General features: G+C 34.0%; 1 protein-coding gene across 2 annotated transcripts in view; it reads right to left on the bottom strand.

Annotated features, from left to right (window-relative positions):
- ERBB4 (erb-b2 receptor tyrosine kinase 4) overlaps window positions 1-19216 on the bottom strand; it is a 987764-nt gene that overhangs the window by 597212 nt on the left and 371336 nt on the right. For both annotated transcript variants that reach the window (XM_031678247.2, XM_031678250.2), the window contains exon 2: window positions 12323-12474. In XM_031678247.2, coding sequence (XP_031534107.1) covers window positions 12323-12474 — 152 coding nt within the window. The remainder of the gene's footprint in view (window positions 1-12322; window positions 12475-19216) is intronic.

Genomic DNA, 19216 nt, shown 5'->3' with positions numbered 1-19216 from the left:
ACAGTGTTTTTGTTTGTTTGTTTGGTTGGTTGGTTGGTTGTTTAGCTCTAGCATTTTGTTTTTACTCTTTCTTTAGGTTTACGTCACTCTGCTCATGTTGACCGTCTGTTCTTGCGTGCTGTCTGCTTCAGCTGTTAGAGCCCTCAGCATATCAGGCATAGTTGTTTTAAATTCCCAGTCCAATTATACCCACATCCCTGCCATGGCTGGTACTGGTGCTCATTCTACCTCCCCAAAATGTGGTGTTTGCCCTTGGTATGCCTTGTAATTTTTTCTTGATAGCCGACATGGTGTACTAGGTTAAAGCAGGTGGTACAAGAAGGCATTTAGTAATGTGGTGGGGAGACAGGAGACCTAGGCTAGAGTCCTATGATTAGGCCTCAGTCTTTCAGTGAGCCTGTGCCTCTGAACTATGAACTTCACAAGTGTTTCCCAGCCTTTCATCTCCCCCTTTTGGTGGGACGGGATGGCTAGAGTGGGCTGGTGTTGGCTATTTCCCTTCCCCAGGTCAGTCAGGCTCTGATAATGCCTCAGCAGGTTAGGCTGTGGTTTAACTAATTTCCCCTGAAGGTAGGCCTTGTTAAGAAGAAAGGAGCTCATTTCAAAATAGTTCTTTTTCCTCTCCTCCTGTGAGAAGCCTAAGCGGATTTTTCTCCTATATTTACTGTGGGAATCCGACTGGGCTTCTGGAGGTAAATCTCACAGTACTGTGGGGGCTCCCCTATGACTGGGTGCCCCTGAAGAGTTGATTTTTTCACTCTCTTCAGCTTTGTACTTGTTCTTCGGATAGAGTGGTGACTGCTAAGCTCCTTCCATGTGGGCCAGGAAACCACTTCTATGAATCTTTCTGTGACACCTGCCCCCTCCACACACCTAAATACATAATATTCAATCATCCATTATTTATCTTACAGTTTTTGTGTGTGTGTACCAGGTAGGGTGCTAGGTGCTGGGAATATAAAGAAGGATAAGATGTAGCCCTTGTTCGTACAGGGACTGAGTCCATGCTGGCAATGTCTGTGGCATTTACTGTCTGTGCCACACCTTCAGCATTTATAAGGTTTGGGCTAGGAACTCTTAACATTACTCTATACTTTGTAAACACAGCACAGCAAATTACAACGAGCTGGTAGTCAAAAAAGAGCTGCTGAATGAGTGAATGTATATTTATTTTTATTATAAAATCTAAATAATGAAGTAGAGAACTTTGTCTCAAAAGTTTTTTGTAAGGTTTTCATCATTCCATCTGCTACCTGCACTGAGCAAGCCTGGGTCTATTCAAGGTCCCCAACTACAGTGGTTCTCCCAAGGCCCACCTTCTGCCACAATCAGTGTAGTTCTGAAATTAATTTATTTTTTCTGTAAAAATCTACAGGACTTGAATCAACTTTTCTAAAAACCTGTCCTCTGTAAGTAACAGCTTTGGTAAATAGTGGGCAGGAGCAAGGCCAAGTGCTAGTGTCTGAACTCTGAAGTAAAAGGACTGGGTCAAAATGCTGGCTTAGCTGTATAGTCCTGGAACAGTCACTGTGCTTCACCACCTACAAAATGAGAATAGTAACACCTAGACAAAGGGCTGTAGTAAGGAGCCGAAGACAGAAATTAGGCATAAAACCAGCACAGCGCCGTGTACTTATCTCAGTATATGGTATGCATCAGGTATTAGTCTGTGCCAGCCTAAAGGGTAACTCCAAGGATGTCTGTAAATGCTATGTTTCTTATTACAAAGAATAGAGTTTCAGTATAACACAATTCACTGGGAGGAAACCACTTAACCCAGCTTATCTGCTCAATGACAAAAGCTGCTGAACATCAACACTATAAAATATCTATACAAATCGATGAAAATGTAAAGTACACTTCACTGTCCAACGAGTTCCCATACAAAGTGACATATGCTATAGCACAGATAGGCACTAAGTACCACGGGGAAACAATGGAAAACATTCGTTTTGCTTTAATTGGATGGTCGAGGTGGGGTGAGGATTCAATCTGGGAATACAGATTGAGTGTGGGGAACATGTTAAGGTTGGGGGAATAGATAATTTCATACAAAAGTATAGAACCTTAGATTATAAAGAGTAGCTGCGTACAGGGCATCATGTTAACAAAGGGAGTCTCAGGTAACCAAGACAGGCCAGAGAAGAAGATACTTAAAGTGGTGAAGGTTTCAACTTTGCTCTTCACACAGCCAAGACAGCAAACTGAACTATTCATCTACCCATTAGGTTTGTACGTATGACTGTATTACGTAAGTTAAATTTCTCCTGTTTCCATTATAGGAAGCATATTATTTATTAACCAAAACATTTCCTAAAACATAAGATGAAAGACCATAGATTCTACAAGACACTAGAGAGAGGAGCTTTGATTGGAAAAGTAAATAATACATATATTAAAAAAATCCTATTCAATTATTTATTTTCCTAACTAGAAAGTTATAAAGAATAAATGAATTCACTCTTATTGTTATTAAATGTACTTGTTTATTCATTCCACAAATATTTGCTGAGCAGCTGCTCTATGACAGACACTGTGTAATGTGTAGAATTCTATACTGAACCAGACATGGCCCCTACCCTCAGATATTTAGTACATAGGAGAACAGACAGAAATTCAACAAATGCTTATTAAATAATTGCTATACTGGAAGTGCTACAAAGAACAAGGTGCTATGAATGTAATAAATGGGAAAAATTCAACAAGACATGGGAGCTAGTAAAGCTTCCTGAAGGAATTTAGCCTAGATAGGACTAAGGGGACGTGTCTATGTGTATCAATGGGGAGAAAGTCTGAGCATGGAATAAAGGGCAGTAGAGTTAGATCTGAATACATACAGGAAGTTAGGAATGACTGAAAGATGGACATGATCTTTAATGTCATCAGCGATAGTAGAAGATAAGATTTATAGGCAGGAGTCAGAAAATACACGGACATAATAAGAATTTTGGCCACTGTTCCCAGAGGATGGAAAGTTTTAAGAAAGAAATATCATCCAGCATTTGGTACATATTTTCTTATACTTTCCACTGTTTGTCTTTCATGAACTCTGCCCAGCGGTTCATTGATGTCTCATTAATTGCTTTCACGAGTGTTTCCCAGTGCTTCCATGTGATACCGTCTTTCAGATGGTTGAAACAACTGTCCCTCACTCTGTACAGCCTTTGTACATTTTTGGCTATTGATTTTCTCTTAAAAACAACCAAGTGTTTAACTTGCAATTTCACCTTTCAGCAAATACAAAATCACTACCACCCAAAAGCTGAAACTCTAAAAAAGCTTTGTAAAAAATGTACTGTCAAGTCTCCAGAGCATGGCTCAATGCTTGCTGCCCAGGGACTCAAAGAAGGAAGGAAGAAACCCAGCAGGGCTAGACAGAGCTACTCTTACTAAGGGACCACTGGTGCCCCGGAACCCACAGGCACTTGTACTTTTGGAAACAAACGTGGCATCAAGCTGTTCAAGAGGGCTTACTTCAACCAACGTTCAATTACATATTCTAATTCCAGTGTAGAGATTGAATAGGAATGATTTTAAAGAGGCTTATATTTACTAAAACAAATACTTCAATTTTTATCACTTTCATTATATATTTTAATATAGCACTTTATAGTTAGATGGGTTCAAATTAAGGATCAGAAGAAATAATTACAGTGGTTCTAAATGGAAAAGTTTTCACATTTTATTTTTACACTTCTGAACTTTAAATTATACTCTATGTGACTGAAGAGAGAGCTTTAAAATTGATTTGGTCTCGTACAAAGTTGTTCATCAAGTTTAATCCTGTTCTTTTTTGAAAGAAAAAAAAGTGTTCCATTTAAGAATCAGAGAAAAATAAAGCTAACGAAAATGCACATAATTTTTTTTTAAACAAAATTTTATTCCAGTGTTTGGATTTTAGAATTAAAAGGTAGCCCATTTCCAAAATTCTCTGAGTTAGTTTTAAAATAAAGTTATAAATAAAAAAGGTGAAAAATAAGCTCTATATACTCAATTCCCCTGAGCAAAGAGTATCTAAGAATCATAGAGTGAGATGGGTTTGTTACTTGCGTTTTTCTCTAATTAAGGTTAAGACAAGCCTACAAATTCATTATACTCACCATTTAAGCCAAATGTCAGTGCCACAACCCCCAGAAGTATAAAGAAACACTTTCCATCTGCTCAGCATCTTAATAAATTCATTTGAAATTTAAGTACATTTGCAACAAGGACTTTTTTTTTCCTAGAAAATACATTACAACTTAGGGACTTAAAAAAAATCCTTCTATTAAGTACTTGTATTTTTTAATAATCTCTTAAAAAAATCCTTCTATTAAGTATTTGTATGTTTTAATAATCCCTTAGAAACATTATATAGGGCTACTATTTTACACTAACTTGACTCAATCTAGAAAATGGTTGCTAAGTAATATTTACATATATGTATATGTATATGTATAAATGGTCACTAATTTATATTTATAATATATATGCATATATTTATATAGGTATTATTACAATGATAAGTTATACTATTCTCTTTCTTATTTCTGTCCTTTCCAATATTCCTTCAAATATTCATTTTCTATAAATATACATCTTTTTTATAGGTACTATAAAATTTATTTTGTTTTTAATATTTTAAGATATAGACAAAATTGTTGAATATATAGTTTATTTAATATTTCACTTAAATGATTAAGAAAAAAGTTTCAAAAATACTTATATAAAACTGCCAAAGCAAGAATATAGACATTTTATCTTTTGATTTTTCATGTAGAATTGCTGAAGAATCAGGATTGTGAGTCAATGTATATTTTCTGATTAAATACTATTTAACCTCTGAGAAAAAAAATACATTTTTCTAAGCCAAGTGTAAATTGCATAGCTTTTTCAATTGCAATACAAGTTCTATGATTAGATTTAGTACAAAATTAAGTTTCAATTTAAAAGCCAGCTGTAAATACATATGTACAAAATTGCATATGTATTATGTTTAACAGTCTTAGAAATAGCTTTCAGAAACTATCAAAGCTTTGAAAATTCCATTTAACCCAGAATGTCTGCTCTGGCCCAACAAACATGTTAAAATATTATTCTCTCCACTTCATTTTTAGTATTCACCATCTCACTCAGCTAAGATTCCATCATCTAAAAACAGCAAATATGTTATGTTTTACTACAAATGTAGTTTTACATGCAATTCAAATAGAAAGAAAAATTAAATAAAGAGTTGGAACACCCTGTCTTATTCTAATGCTTGTTTACCTGACTGATGTATTTTGTGAAGGTATAATTCTTTGAACCTCATGATTGTTAGTTCTAAGTATTTTGAATGTTGAGCTTCATAGTCTTTTCTTGCCTTCTGTCCCAAGGAGTGACACTGAAAAAGGGGGAAAAAAGGACCAGAAAAAAAAAAAAAGAAGAAACTTCCACTATTCTGCTCATTGAGTAAATAGTTATAGAATACAAATACTTGATATAGGAATCTTATTTATTTGTCTGCCAATCTAATGCAGTTAAAAATATATCACCAGAGTCATACCAGAAAACTTAAATTCAAGTTTGCTCTCCCTTATTATACTATCTAATTAAAATATGTGCACTGAAATGGATATGCTGATTTAGAAAATGTTGCACTTATATTATCTTTTGGGTAAATGTGAGAATAAAATACATGTGAATCCACCTTTTTTATGCCATAATTTTTATTTAAATGGTGTTTTCCTCTCCAATTTTTAATGATTCTAAAAGAATGCTGCTTTTCTCATCGTGATTCCAATCAATCTCTCTAACACAATCTCTTTCACACAAGTTATTCTATCTGGTATTTAATGAACTAAAAACAAACATAGATAGGCAGTGGTAGCTACTGTTCAAGAAAATTATTCAATAAATCATTTTCTGACCCAAAGAAATAAAGTATTTTGTAAATTATCTATTTTAAGTATGAATTGCTCAATGTACGGTTTTGCTAAATCATACTACACAGCAGACAGCTTAGCCCAGGCACAGAGTTTGATGCCAGTGAGTAGGATATGGAAACAACACAAAACAATACAACCCCTCTCCACACACTGTTGGATTTAATTTTAGTCATCTGCTTTGAACTGCCAGAGGAGAATAAAAGGTAGATCCTGAAGCTAGAAGTAGGCTGAAATGCAAAAATTTTAGAATTTCATATTGAGCTGTTCATCCTTACTGGAAAAGGTAAGGAACAGGGATAGGCAGGGTTATTTGTTGCAACTTGAAACTCACTGCCAAGCATCATCCCTGACTTTACTGTAACAAAACCATGCTAAGGAAGACAAGGTCTTAAGTTCCAGTGAGCCAGTCTGCATCTTACTGTCTTTTAGTTATAGCTTTATCTGCCTTCCTGCAAATATTTGTCACCAGTCAGAAGAGTAACTCTGTATGAGCATGAGAATGAAGTAATGTAGGTCCATGACCAGCACTGGAGGAAACAATGCAAATTCCATGTCCTATGGAGAGTGGTTGAAAAAGCAACATCCTCATAAATGAAAAATCTATCTATCTATCTATCTATCTATCTATCTATCTATCTATCTATCTATCTATCTATATATATATATGATAAAAGAGGATGGTAGTTCCATGGCATTACAAAATATTAATTATCAACTAATTGATAGAGATAATTGAATTTAAGACTAGAACATCTTCTTTGGTAAAGAAAAATAAACTATATGATTTCTATCAAGAAATAACACTGGAGTCATTTATTTTTAAATAGACTGTTTTAGATGGCATTATTTCTTACATATGAAAAAAGAAAACTCCCATAGCTCTATCAATATACAATACACAAATATACAAACAGATAATGTTTTCCAAAATTTGTTACACTCCCAATGCAAGATGTGCTATTCATTATCTGAGAATAGATAGCTTTAAAAATCTTTTTGCTTTAAAAAATCATACTTTCCTATTTTTTTAAGTCATTGCCTTTTGCTATTTATAACAGAATGTTAATGCTGCTCTTTGAAAAGATATCTAAATGTATCCATTTACTTTATTTATTTTCCAATAATGAAAGACATGTATAATCATTAAGATTTAAGGCTTCTAGACTACAGCATTCAGAGGTCCAATGAATTATTGACATTGTTAACAGTCCAGGTCAACGGATCTCAACTGCTAAATAAATGTATCTCTTCATCTTTTCCTAACACACACTTTTCCCAAAACAATTTGCAAACAACTAAATTCAAGTCCAGATTAAAAATGATTACCTATTATAGCAATGGTTGACGAGAGGTATTAATATTCCTTATATATACTTTACGTTATACCTCACACTGCTTTATCTTAGTTGGCACTTAAAACTTATTTGCTTAAAGTGAATACATAAAACAGAAAAAATAAATTTAAAGTATAAAAGCTAGCGGGTCAGGCACCTTGTTAGAAGCTCTGGGTTACTGAATGCCAGCAGTAGCAAGGAAGACCAATGGGATGACAAAGGAGAGAAATTTCCCAAGAATTTTAATGAGGGTAAAAGGTCTAATAGTTCATTCCCATTACTTGCTATGTTTTATCTTGTTTTAGAGAGTTCACAAAGTGTAACACAATAGCAAAAAATCTGTGATTTTTATGCCTTGCTGTTTTCCATTATAAGTCTTAACCTTTTGACGGAGATAAAGTACATAGTAAATAAGTTTTAGGGCCTTTTTCTAGCCAACTACTCAGTGTCTCAGAGGTCTAATGTTAAATACTGTCAGCTAGATTTGTTTTCCACTAAAAGAAATGTAAAAACTTGAGGTTACAACAAAGCTGGGTGAAAAGGTGTGTACAGAAATAAGGATCAAGTGTGATATAATAAAAGCATCTTGAAAGAATATAATTGAAAGTATTTCAATAAAATATATCTAACAAAGATTAAGGAAGTATCTACAAAACATAGGTTTTTGTTTGTTTTTAGGGGGGTTATATATAAGCACATCTTCAATCCAATTTCAAAGGCCCACTTTTGCTGTGTTCTTGAGATCTTGGAAGATAATACTAGATGGAATATTTTAGTAATAGCAAAAGAAAGCAACCCTATCTTTGAAGAAATCACTTCAAAGTTACTACCAAGTTCCAAGAATATCCTATGGCCCCAATGGCTAGGATGCAATCAGTCTTTGGAAGCAGACTAGAACCTGGAAATGAAGGGCTTTCTCATTTACTGGTTTGAGTTGAATGCCTCTTTCTCTGATCTCTCTGTCTGTTTGCTGTGTTGGTGCCATTCCTCTGTCTGCCCAGCTCTCTCTGACAGTCAAACTGCCAGAAAAAAATTGCTGTGTTCTGGTGGTCAAGAAGTGGTCAAGAAGCTAACTGATACAGAAACTAAATGTTCCTTGTCACAATTCCAAATCCTCATAGGAAGGGAATCTGATTACCCACACATCCGACCTGTGGAGGTACCACATTGACATAACATGAGGAGGTTCCCACATATTCATCTAGAGAACATATTATACATAAAACAGTGATTTATAAGGAAGTATGATTAAGTACTGAGAAAAACACTTATTTGTCTATTCAGCAAATACTTAATGAAAATCTGCTATATTTTAGGCACTTGTTCTAGGCACTGACTATTCAGATAGTGAAAGAGGTAAACAAAGTATCTCGAATCCCAGAAACTAGAGTCGTTTCATACAAAACAAACAATAAGAAACACTATGACCTTGCTAATTACAGATGAAAAAAGGATGGAAAATATTCTTAAAACAAAAATAATTTAAGTTCTTAAGGACAAAAATAAATTCCAAAATGAAATGTAAGGTTCCTATCTATGATGTCTCTCTTAGCACATTATAGGTAATGGTCATCCTTAGAGGAAGGGAAATTGTACACCTCTGTAAGAAGTGGATCAATGAATTACAGTCTCTCTGTCTCTCTCTCTCTCTCACACACACACACACACATATATGAGCACTATGAAATCCAAAGGATAAGTTAATGAAAGTTTACTATTCACTCACACAATTCAAAATTTACCAGAAAGAATAGCATAACGTAAAATAACTAGATTTCCTTCACATGAACTCTACTCATTTCAGTGTGTCAACATTGAACAGATTATGTAATTTGGAGGGAAGCTGCTAAGAGCACAAATGAACCATAACATAGTTATTAGGATAAATGAAATTTTATATTAAATGGAGAACTTTTAGCATATTCTAAGGTACAGTTAGAAATAACAGCTCATCCAATGAAGTAGTATGAAGATTTCGGCTAATAATCTTAGCTTTCAGGGTTCATTAATAAAAGTAGTTATGAAAAACACTAAACTCACCAAAAAGCAGATAATGGGGTATTCAGAGAGTTCTGTCCGAAGCCCATTTCTTGGGCCCACACTTTTCAACCTCCCTTGACTATTTTATCTAATCCCCAAATGCAAAATTGTTACTTGGGTACTGATGTCTCCTAGTTATCTATTGATAGTATAAGGTTCTCTGCCTCTCCAGTTTAATATTTTATTCCATCCCCAAATTTATTTTCATCCATACTATACTGGAGGTTCCATATAAGTGAGAACAGCGTTTGATTCATTTGCAGGCTGGGGTCTAGTACCTAAAGTAACAACACTAGGCACACATTTATTAACTTGACATAAGGCCTTCTTAGTCTTAGCTTACATTACTCCCATTGGAACGCTCTTACACCCACCCACCTTGTGAGCCCCTATTCATTTTCCCATGCTTCAATTCAAGCACAACTTCAACAAAATCGTTCCTGAATCCTTCAGAATTAGTCATTCCTTTCATTGCCCAGCATCTGGGCTTACCATTAACACAGTACCATACCTTGATTTTGATTCTGGTTCCCTATTTCTGTTTCAGTGGCTATCAAATTTCATATTGGCATATGTATATGTTTATACACACACACACACACACAAAAACATATATACACACATTCATATATACAGTGATTATGTCTATAACCCTCTACAAGATTGAAAGATTGTTGATGTCAAGGACAATAGATTCCTTGCTATTGTATCATTGGAGTTAAGACCATTTGTTGAGTGAATGAATATACGTCATAATTAGAAATGATTATTTTCCAAAGGAACAAAAGACAAGTAAAACAAAAAAAGGATGTTATTAGCAAGCCAAATACAAACATAAAAACCTATTATAGTTATATTTAAATAATAGTTTAAAATCCAGATATGTGCATGTGTTAGTACAAAGTTTATCTGAAATTTTTAGAGATGTTTCTTAGGAACTGATAATTAACTTTTTAGACAAACAACTTATTTCTTGCTCCAAGTAGAAAACTTGGTCTGCCTTATTGCATTCTTTCTCAAATCCCTTCATTCTATTAACTTACCTTAATTTTTTTACTTCAAAATAGTTCCTAAATAAACAGAATATCCAACAGTTTAGACCATACTGCTCGAAGGTCTATATGCTACAGTCATATTTCTAGGCTTTCTTACAAAGGTCTATATGCTACATTCATAGTTCATTTAGAATGAACATCATTCTATCCTGTTATGTTACAAGAGCTTAAGAATGGTAAAATTATAAAATATATAATAACCAAGACAATTTTGTGTAGTTTATTTTGAAGATTGTCACAGTAACTATGCTATTTTTTGTTAAGCCAGTGAAATCTAGTACCATGTATAGTAAACAATGGAAAATATAAGGAGAAAAAGGCCTTAGATCGCCTTTTAACATTTTCTCACATTATTCTGATCTAGTGACTATTCAACCTATTTCCCCTGTTTCAGAATTCAGCTCTTAGTTAATTTTCCTTTTCTATAATATCATTGAGTTTCTTGGCATTTCTAATTAAATCTACAAATCAGTTCATATACCATCAAGTTTTTATTTTGATGCTGAAGAATAAAGCCCATCTGAAAACCGTCAATCAAGACAAGTTAAACTCTTTTAAGTAAATTTTAATAACTAATACTCAGATGCACTCCTTTGAAGTTGGCTGTTCTAGGACGGCTTGTACATGATCATTTCTTAAAATAGTCCAAAATAGAAAAAAAAAAGTGTTATGTTCTTTTTAGGCCTTCTCATTCAAGGATTTAGAAAAGTTTAGAAAAATTTTATATCTATTTTTGATAAACAAAAGTGCCATAATTAAACATCACAGTTAATACAAAGTTTTGACACAGAACCTGTAAAACTAAAGTTCTGTCAACCAAGCAATAGAATATGAAAAGCCCTTAATTCCTTGTCTCAGTACTAGTATGATAATCATTTTAAAAGCAGATATCGTAAGTTTCATAGTGTTATTTAAGTTCTGAAGTGGTATGTTTTCTGAGGTTGTTATCCTTTCTAGACATTTTTGTTACAGTCACAGTATTTTTAAATCACTGTTTTCACTATTTATCTAAGTATAGACTTATTAAAATTACCATAGTTCTCCAAATAATTTACTATCTACTAAATAGCTTACTGTATTAGTATTCAAAATATGATTTACGTCTTCATTTATATAAGACAGTGCTCCCTAGAAATGTGTAAATGTTACTGAAAACAAAATCAAAAATATTCTAGGAATACTATTTATTTAAAATATACCTTATTAATTCTTATATGAAGAATAAATTATTAGTTGTACAAAAGACCACATCCCCATCTCACTTTGTCAAAGTCCCTTTGAAGTTTTGATTTTCTTATTGTTCTTCTGGTTAAAGCAAAACTTAAGAAACTGTAGGCATTTAGCACTAACAACAGGTTTAACAGAGTAAGGATAAATGAGAGCCAAAACAAGTTAATAGAACGGCTGGTTGTCTCTGGGTAACTCCATTTATGCACTTTTGCATTCATATACATGCATATGGAGACCTATATAAGTACATAAGTGCTGGTGATTTCCTGTGAGTCTACTTTAAATGACTTGTAGGTTTTGAAAAACAGATGCCATTTTTCTTCTAAAGTTAACAGTATCAGTCTCATGATGGTAACGTGAGATAGCGTAAAATTTCCAAAGTGATAGAAAGGGGCAGAGAAGGAAATTACTAAAGTTAACCAAACTTATCTCTGACTCTCCTAGTCCCCGGCCTAAATTTTGCCTCTTGTCTGCAATTCAGAAAAAAACAGACTTGCTAGAATCTTGCCCTGTACCCTGACAGAGTCTTTCATCAATCTTAGGGTAACAGTAACTGCTCTAAACTCAGGATTTCAATCATAACGGTTCTTTGTTACTCCTGGGTGTGCCTTGGCATCTCTGATTTTCCATCTACAGTCACAATCCCTGCTGGCAGCAGAACCTAGCCATCAGGTTCAAGCAAACTATTCCGTCTTTATGCACCGTGACATCACTGTCCATTACAAAGAAGAGAAGAGAAAGAAAGAGACATCTTTACCCGCAGAAAGGAGAGGTCCCGGTTGTGCTCAATGCTGGTTATCTCCAGGTTGCCCATGACTACCTCACAGTTCTCATAGTATTTGCGCAAGGCTCGGTACTGCTGCTCCAGGTCAGAGAGAGAGCTCAGCTTATTCTCTGTTCCTGCACACACTGCCAAGACAAGAAGAAACACGAGAAGTTATGTCACCTTTATATGACATGCACCATAACAATATTTCCCTCAACTCTAGTCCACAATGATTTACTCTAATTCTCTGAATTAAAATATTTTGGATGTCATTAAGATCCATAACCTATACACTGATAAATATCTTCACTTTAATTTTTTTCCAGTTTTACTGAATTATAATTAACATTGTGTAACTATAAGGTATACATGTGATTTTGATATATTTATATACTGCAAAATAATTAGCACCCCAGCATTAGCTAACACCACCATCTTCTCACCTAATTACCACTGTTTGTGTGTGTGTGTGTGTGTGTGTGTGTGTGTGTGTGTGTGTGTGGTGAGAACATTTAAGATTTACTCTACCGGTAACTTTCAAGTATATAATATAGTATTGTTAACTATAATCACCAAGTTGTACATTACATCCCCAGAACTTATACGTCTTATAACTGGAAGTTTGTACTCTTTGACTAATATCTCCCCCATTTCATCACCCTCTAGTCCCTCATAACCACCATTCTTCTCTCTGTTTCTATGAGTTTGGCTTTTTTAGATTTCACATATAAGTGACATTATACATTTACATTCATAAATTGCATGTACTAACCACAGAGAGTAAGAAGGCCTGGTTCCACAGAAACATATAGCAAGGAGATAATCACATTTGCTATGAACATACAAAGCATGCACATACACTTAATTTCATTTAAATGAGATTTTTCTTTTGGACTTAATAATTTACTCTATTTTTCACATATGTAAGTAAATCAAAATTAAAAGATGATACAGGTAACAATTTTATTTTTAAGAATGATATTTTGTATTGTAAAACAAGCTGTTCTTATTCAGTAAATTTTCTACAGAATTAAAACTTGTGCCATTAAGCCCTCATAGATAATACCATTTAAAATACAAATACTGAACAACTTAGACTGAAACATTTATAAACATACGTAATGAAATATAAACTTATATTGATATCAACTGAGTCATTGTACAGTATTCTGAGATACAATGAACTGTTAATAAATGATCTAAGTCTGCTATCCTTAAGAAGGTGGTTCTTATTCATGAGTGTACACACATGTATGTTTTATAGTTTGTGTATATGTTGATATTGTTTCTGTCTTCTAGAAGTCAGTTTTAATTTTTACCTCTCATGGCTTACATATCTGCCTTAAAAATGTAATGCACCAGCTCTACCATTTAATGCACCAATTCTAATCTTCAGCAGACTGAGAAACTACATTATGAATCACGTAATAATAGTATGCAAAGTTAAAAAATGAAATACGAACGAAACTTTGAGTAAGTTACACAATATACACCGAATGCAAGGCAAGATACAGAGTGTAAACTTTGAAGACACTAGAAACAGAGCTTAGTAATGATGTCATGCATACTTTTGTGTGTTATAAACATAGAAATGACAAAGAAGACATAATGCCTGATGTGGTACTCAAGGGAATGGGTTTTGGTACAGAAAAGAAAAAAACAAAGTCTAAATGGGTTTATTCTAACCAATCAGGGCCCCTTAAAGCTTGGTTTTGTCCATGGACACATCAAAAATAACAGAAGTCTGAATCTAAAAGCCTTAAAGAATAACATGGACTTTTATTCATAAGTGGGAGCTCATTATAAAATCAAAAACAAAATACAAACTCTTCTTGTCTGGATTTCTAAACCATATCAAACAGTATATTTTCTAGAAATACTCTTTTAGAAGTGGAATTGTGTGTCCCTCTTAGAGATATACTGAAGTCCTAACTCCTGGTACTTATGAATGTGACCTTATTGGGAAATAGGATTTTTGAAATAAGGTTAGGTGAGTACATTCGAATAGGCCCCAATCCAACAAAATCAATGCCCTTCTAAGAAGAGGAAAACATCATGTGAACCTAAAGGCACACAGGGAGAAAGCCATGTGATCACAGAGGCAAAGATGGAAGTGATGCAGCTACAAACCAAGGAATGTCAAGAATCAATGGCCAAGAATCGATGGCCAACACTGGAAGCAAGGAAAGACTCCACCCAGAGTCTCGGATCAAGCATGAGCCTACTGACACCTTGATAGGAGATTTCTAGCCTCCAGAACTGTGAAAGAGTTATTATTGTTTTAAGTGATCTAGCCTGTGGTATCTTGTTACGGAAGCCCTAGAAAACCAATATACAATCTTCAGACTATTTCTTTCTGAAATCTCACATTTAAAGAAATGTTAAAAATCACTTCCACTCTCTAGGGCTCTATCAGCTTATCATGTTGTTGCTACTTCTCCATTTCTCCCTCTGGATGCCAAGTCCCTCATACATCATGCTGCAACTCATTTGTTGCCCTCAAGAATACAGTTTGTGTAATGGTAAGGATGGATACAAAGATTGCTAGAATCCTGAATGTCTCTTCTCTACTTCCTTCACAGTAACAGACTGCACAATTTCAGCTGGGCTTGTGGCCCAAATAAAGATTACATTTCTCTGCTCCTCTTGAAGGTAAGCTTTACAAGGGATTAAGTTCCGACACGTTGTCTGGCATCTTCCCAGCACTTTATTTAAAACATGGTTGGAGCCAGACTTTGCCTCCTTTCTTCTTCACACTTTCCTCCAGTCTGCTGCCTGGCATAGAGATGTGATGGCTTATGAACCACCACCTTGGACCATAAGAATGAAAAGATACACTTTAGAGTTAGGCTCGGAAACCAGTTAAAACAAACCAGGATTTTCAATCAAATCTGTCTAGTTGTTTAGTAATGATGTTTATTATCATTAACATCAAGATAACAGTGAATTTGGGGCCTAGCTCCTAAAGTATGAACATGGGAAGGATTAAATTCTAATTAAGTTGCATGCTTTTGACCTTACTCTGTCTGTTTTTTTTAACTGAATTTATTCCAATTGTATCAAAACTACAAAATCTCTCTTGATCATCTGAACATTTTACTGTGGAAATAAACATTTTACTGTGGCTTTGTGGAAGTTTCCCTTATTAGTATAACTTACAAACACTACGGAGAAAGAAATTTTGATTGATAAGTACTGTAATAGTCAACACAAGGAGGAGAACCAAAAGCAATTGATTCCTGTATATGATCCTTATTCATTAAGATCAAAGTCCTGCTATTTTTTCAATATTCTCTAGAGATTTTCTGAGAAACACCCTTAATCCATGATCTTTATTTTATTGCTCGTGGTAACTTTATAAATTGTAAAATGTCTCTTGAGGAAAAGAACTATTGTATGGGTTTATGAAATATAGATTTCAATTAGTTTACATTCCAAGGAGGACAAGCTTATATTTTAATGCAACTACTGATGGGGTAATTAAGCATCGATTAATAAACTTGCTGAACCATTTCTAAAATATATATAAAGCCATATTGCAATTTATGTATAGCTTATGTTGTACAAGTTTCTTGCAGCTGGAAATAAAACCCATACTTTAATGTCAATATATAAAAATCAATATGTAAACATCTAAATGAAAGGCTTCTAAAATATTTACTGTATTCTGAACTTTTCTATAGAAGTTTAATCAAACTTGGGGAGAAAATCTATTAATATTACTATAATAATTATGTAATTTTACATGTTTCTCATTCTGCATATATGAAAAGTATACCTATAGAATTATTATCAATTATTACTACAATAATCTGTTTATATAAGAAACCTACAAAGACTGTAAACACTTTGAAAATAGGTGCAATATATTAATCATTATTTTGTATTTGCTGAGCTATATAGCACAATGCTTCACAAGAAATTCTCATTTAATAATATTAACTTAATTGTCATTACAACTTATATTCAGAAAATGACCCTCAATTCAGAAAAGTTTCCATTGCTCAATAAATGATCAGTTGTATTTTGTATATACCACTCGAAAATAGAAAATTGGAATAAGTATATTTAAAATAGTTCTCAACAACAACAACAAAGTCATCCAATAAACAGAAAATCTAAATACTCAGATTACTATTCTCTCTAAATATTCTGGTCTTTGGAGGTTTTACTCCACACAGTTCCAATTAGGAAATATTTTTTGTTTCAGTAAGGTTTTCCTGTATATTGATGTTTGATTCAAACCCTCTCTAATCAGTAATATATTCCTCATAACTTTTATCTTGAAAGATGGACTTGATTTTAAAAGAATGGTTTGGATAGATGCATAAAAATCATTTGTATTTCTCTTCATGAAGCCTTCACTGAATGCCTCGCAACTTCCATTTGTCAATCGATTTTACAATCAGGCAATGTATACAAGACAATGCTTAAACCATCAAGTTTCATTGATTTCACAAAGCTGTTTATCAAACAGAATTGAAAAATCTTTTTCGCTAGCCAAAACCAGTTTAACAAAATTCAGCCCCCTTTGCCAACACTATTATAAAGTCCTTAATCTATAGGTTTACAATAATCAAGCTTCAAAAGTCCTGAATTAACATGTGCTCCCTAGAGTTTTCATTTCAACTGTAACTCCAGGAGTAAAGCGGTATGTGAGGCTTTAATAAAATCACCAATTATTCTATTTGGTATTGATTCTGTTATAAATACGGCTACAGTTGCAAGCATGGGCTTTTCAGATTTACGTCCAACAGTGAGTGAACTATATAATCCTCATTCAGAAAAAAATTAAGACTATAATTAGGAGTTTGTAGCAATAGGAAAAGGTTGGTTAACAAAATTATTCATTTATGCATGGGGCAAATATATATGAAGCACAATGAAGAAACATTAACAAGATCCGTATTAATACTAAAAATCACAATCGGGCTTACTGTGGCTGTGGAAACCAGCAATCCATTTGCTTACTCAAGAATGACAAGAGAGAAAACAATAATAAGAATTAAATCAAAATTTTGCCTAATTTTCACTTAAATCCCTATGTCAGATATTAAGAAATGAATAATTATTTATTTAGCACCTGCTGTTGACCCAGTATGATAGAAAAACATGTATTGATTAAAATGCCCAAGGTCTTTTATAGGGGCTCATGCAGCTGTACAAGGCACATAGTGAGGAAAGCAGCAAGCAGTATACATACGCTATGGATACGTTGTGTGTGCAACATTCAGGGACTGTCTGCATAAAAAATATCCGGTAGCTTGATAAAAGTTCTTCGACTTTTTTATGATCTGATTCAATACTCTTGAGTACTTTTTTCTTTCAGAAATGTTATAATAAATATGCTTTAGTTTAATGCACATTGGTGGACATTAAAAATTATTTAAAATATAAAACACATAAAGAGAATGTAAGAAGCAGCACACATTTTCAGTGACTACTGAGTACTATTCTAGGAATATGAAGATGGCACATTTTGGCAGTTTTGTGTTCAAAACATATCCTGAAAGGTGGCCAAATTGGCTACTTCCTCGACTGTAGTCATTTAATCCAAGCCACCAAGGCAAGAGCTCCCCTGGATTTGATAGTAGCCTCCTGACATCATGGATCCCCTCTCTACCCTGTTAATACTTCACCCAGAGGCCAGAGTGATTTTTTTAAAAACATGAATCATTCACATCACTCCCTCACTGAAAACAGTCCTTGGCTTCAAATTACACTTATTATAAAATCCAAACTTATTACCAAAGCCTGGAAGAATGTGGATTCAGATCTTTGCTCAATGTCACTCTTTCAGACAAGCCTTCTGTGATCACCTTGTCTAAAATAGATACCAGATTCCTATCCATCGTGCTCTGTCTTCTTTGCCTTCTTTATTCTGGTTTTACCGCTATCTGAAATTATATTATACACGTTCTTGTTTACTTATTTATGTCTCTGTATTAGAATGCAAGCTCCTTCCTTAGAGGCCCTTTCTCTGCTCAACGCCTAGAAGAGAAGACACATACTGGACTTTCAGTCAATATTTGTTCAATAAATAAAATGGACTTTGGAGACATAATAAGCCAAGATCAAATCCTGGCCTTTCTATTTTTAAAAGCTGAATGAACTTGAGGAAGTCACTTCATCAGTTGGAATCTCTGTTTCTGTGCTGATTGTTCTTAACAATAAGCCCAGTTTAGAGGTGAAGAACCCAGGACCTGAAGCCAGGTGTCCAGTATTAAAATTTAGCACAATCAGTAGCCTGCAATGTATTCTTGAGCAAGTTACTTAGACTCTGTGTCATTCTATTTCCTCATCTGTAAAATGAACATAACAAACCACCACCTCATAGGGCTGTTGTAAGGATTAAATGAGTGAATACATGTAACTTGCTTTGCACAATGTTGACTCATTGATATAGCTCACTGTTAGCTATTGTCATTTATTCAAATATATAGTATATAGTATGTGTATATTATGCAATATATTAAATCAAATTAAAATATAAGGCTTGCATGCTGAGGTACTGAAATCAGTCTGATATAAAGGAATGAGCACTGGGCAAGGATAGTGGAGGTCAGTACTCCATTGCTCCAACACTTTCTAGCTGTGTTAAATGAGACAATTATTTTCTTCCATTGAGGCCAATTTTTTCTTTATGTTTCTGGCCAGCTCAAAAATTCTGTGATTGCATTTATTTCTAAAATATTTAAAATCTTTTTCAGTATTTAAAATCTGCTCTACACTAAGTAATGGGTTGCATTCAATGGATGCTTTTGAGGAGGTCACACTGTGGTAACATTATATGAAGTTATAAAGTTAAATACTCATCAAATTACCCACAAATCCCATTTCTAGGTACATCGGTAAATAAATGAAAATTATGTTCACATAAAAATG

The sequence above is a fragment of the Vicugna pacos genome, chromosome 5, assembly GCF_048564905.1.
Source record: "Vicugna pacos chromosome 5, VicPac4, whole genome shotgun sequence".
In the NCBI taxonomy this organism is placed as follows: Eukaryota; Metazoa; Chordata; class Mammalia; order Artiodactyla; family Camelidae; genus Vicugna; species Vicugna pacos.
The sequence above is the reverse complement of the archived record's forward strand: the minus strand, read 5'-3'. Positions and strand labels throughout refer to the sequence as shown.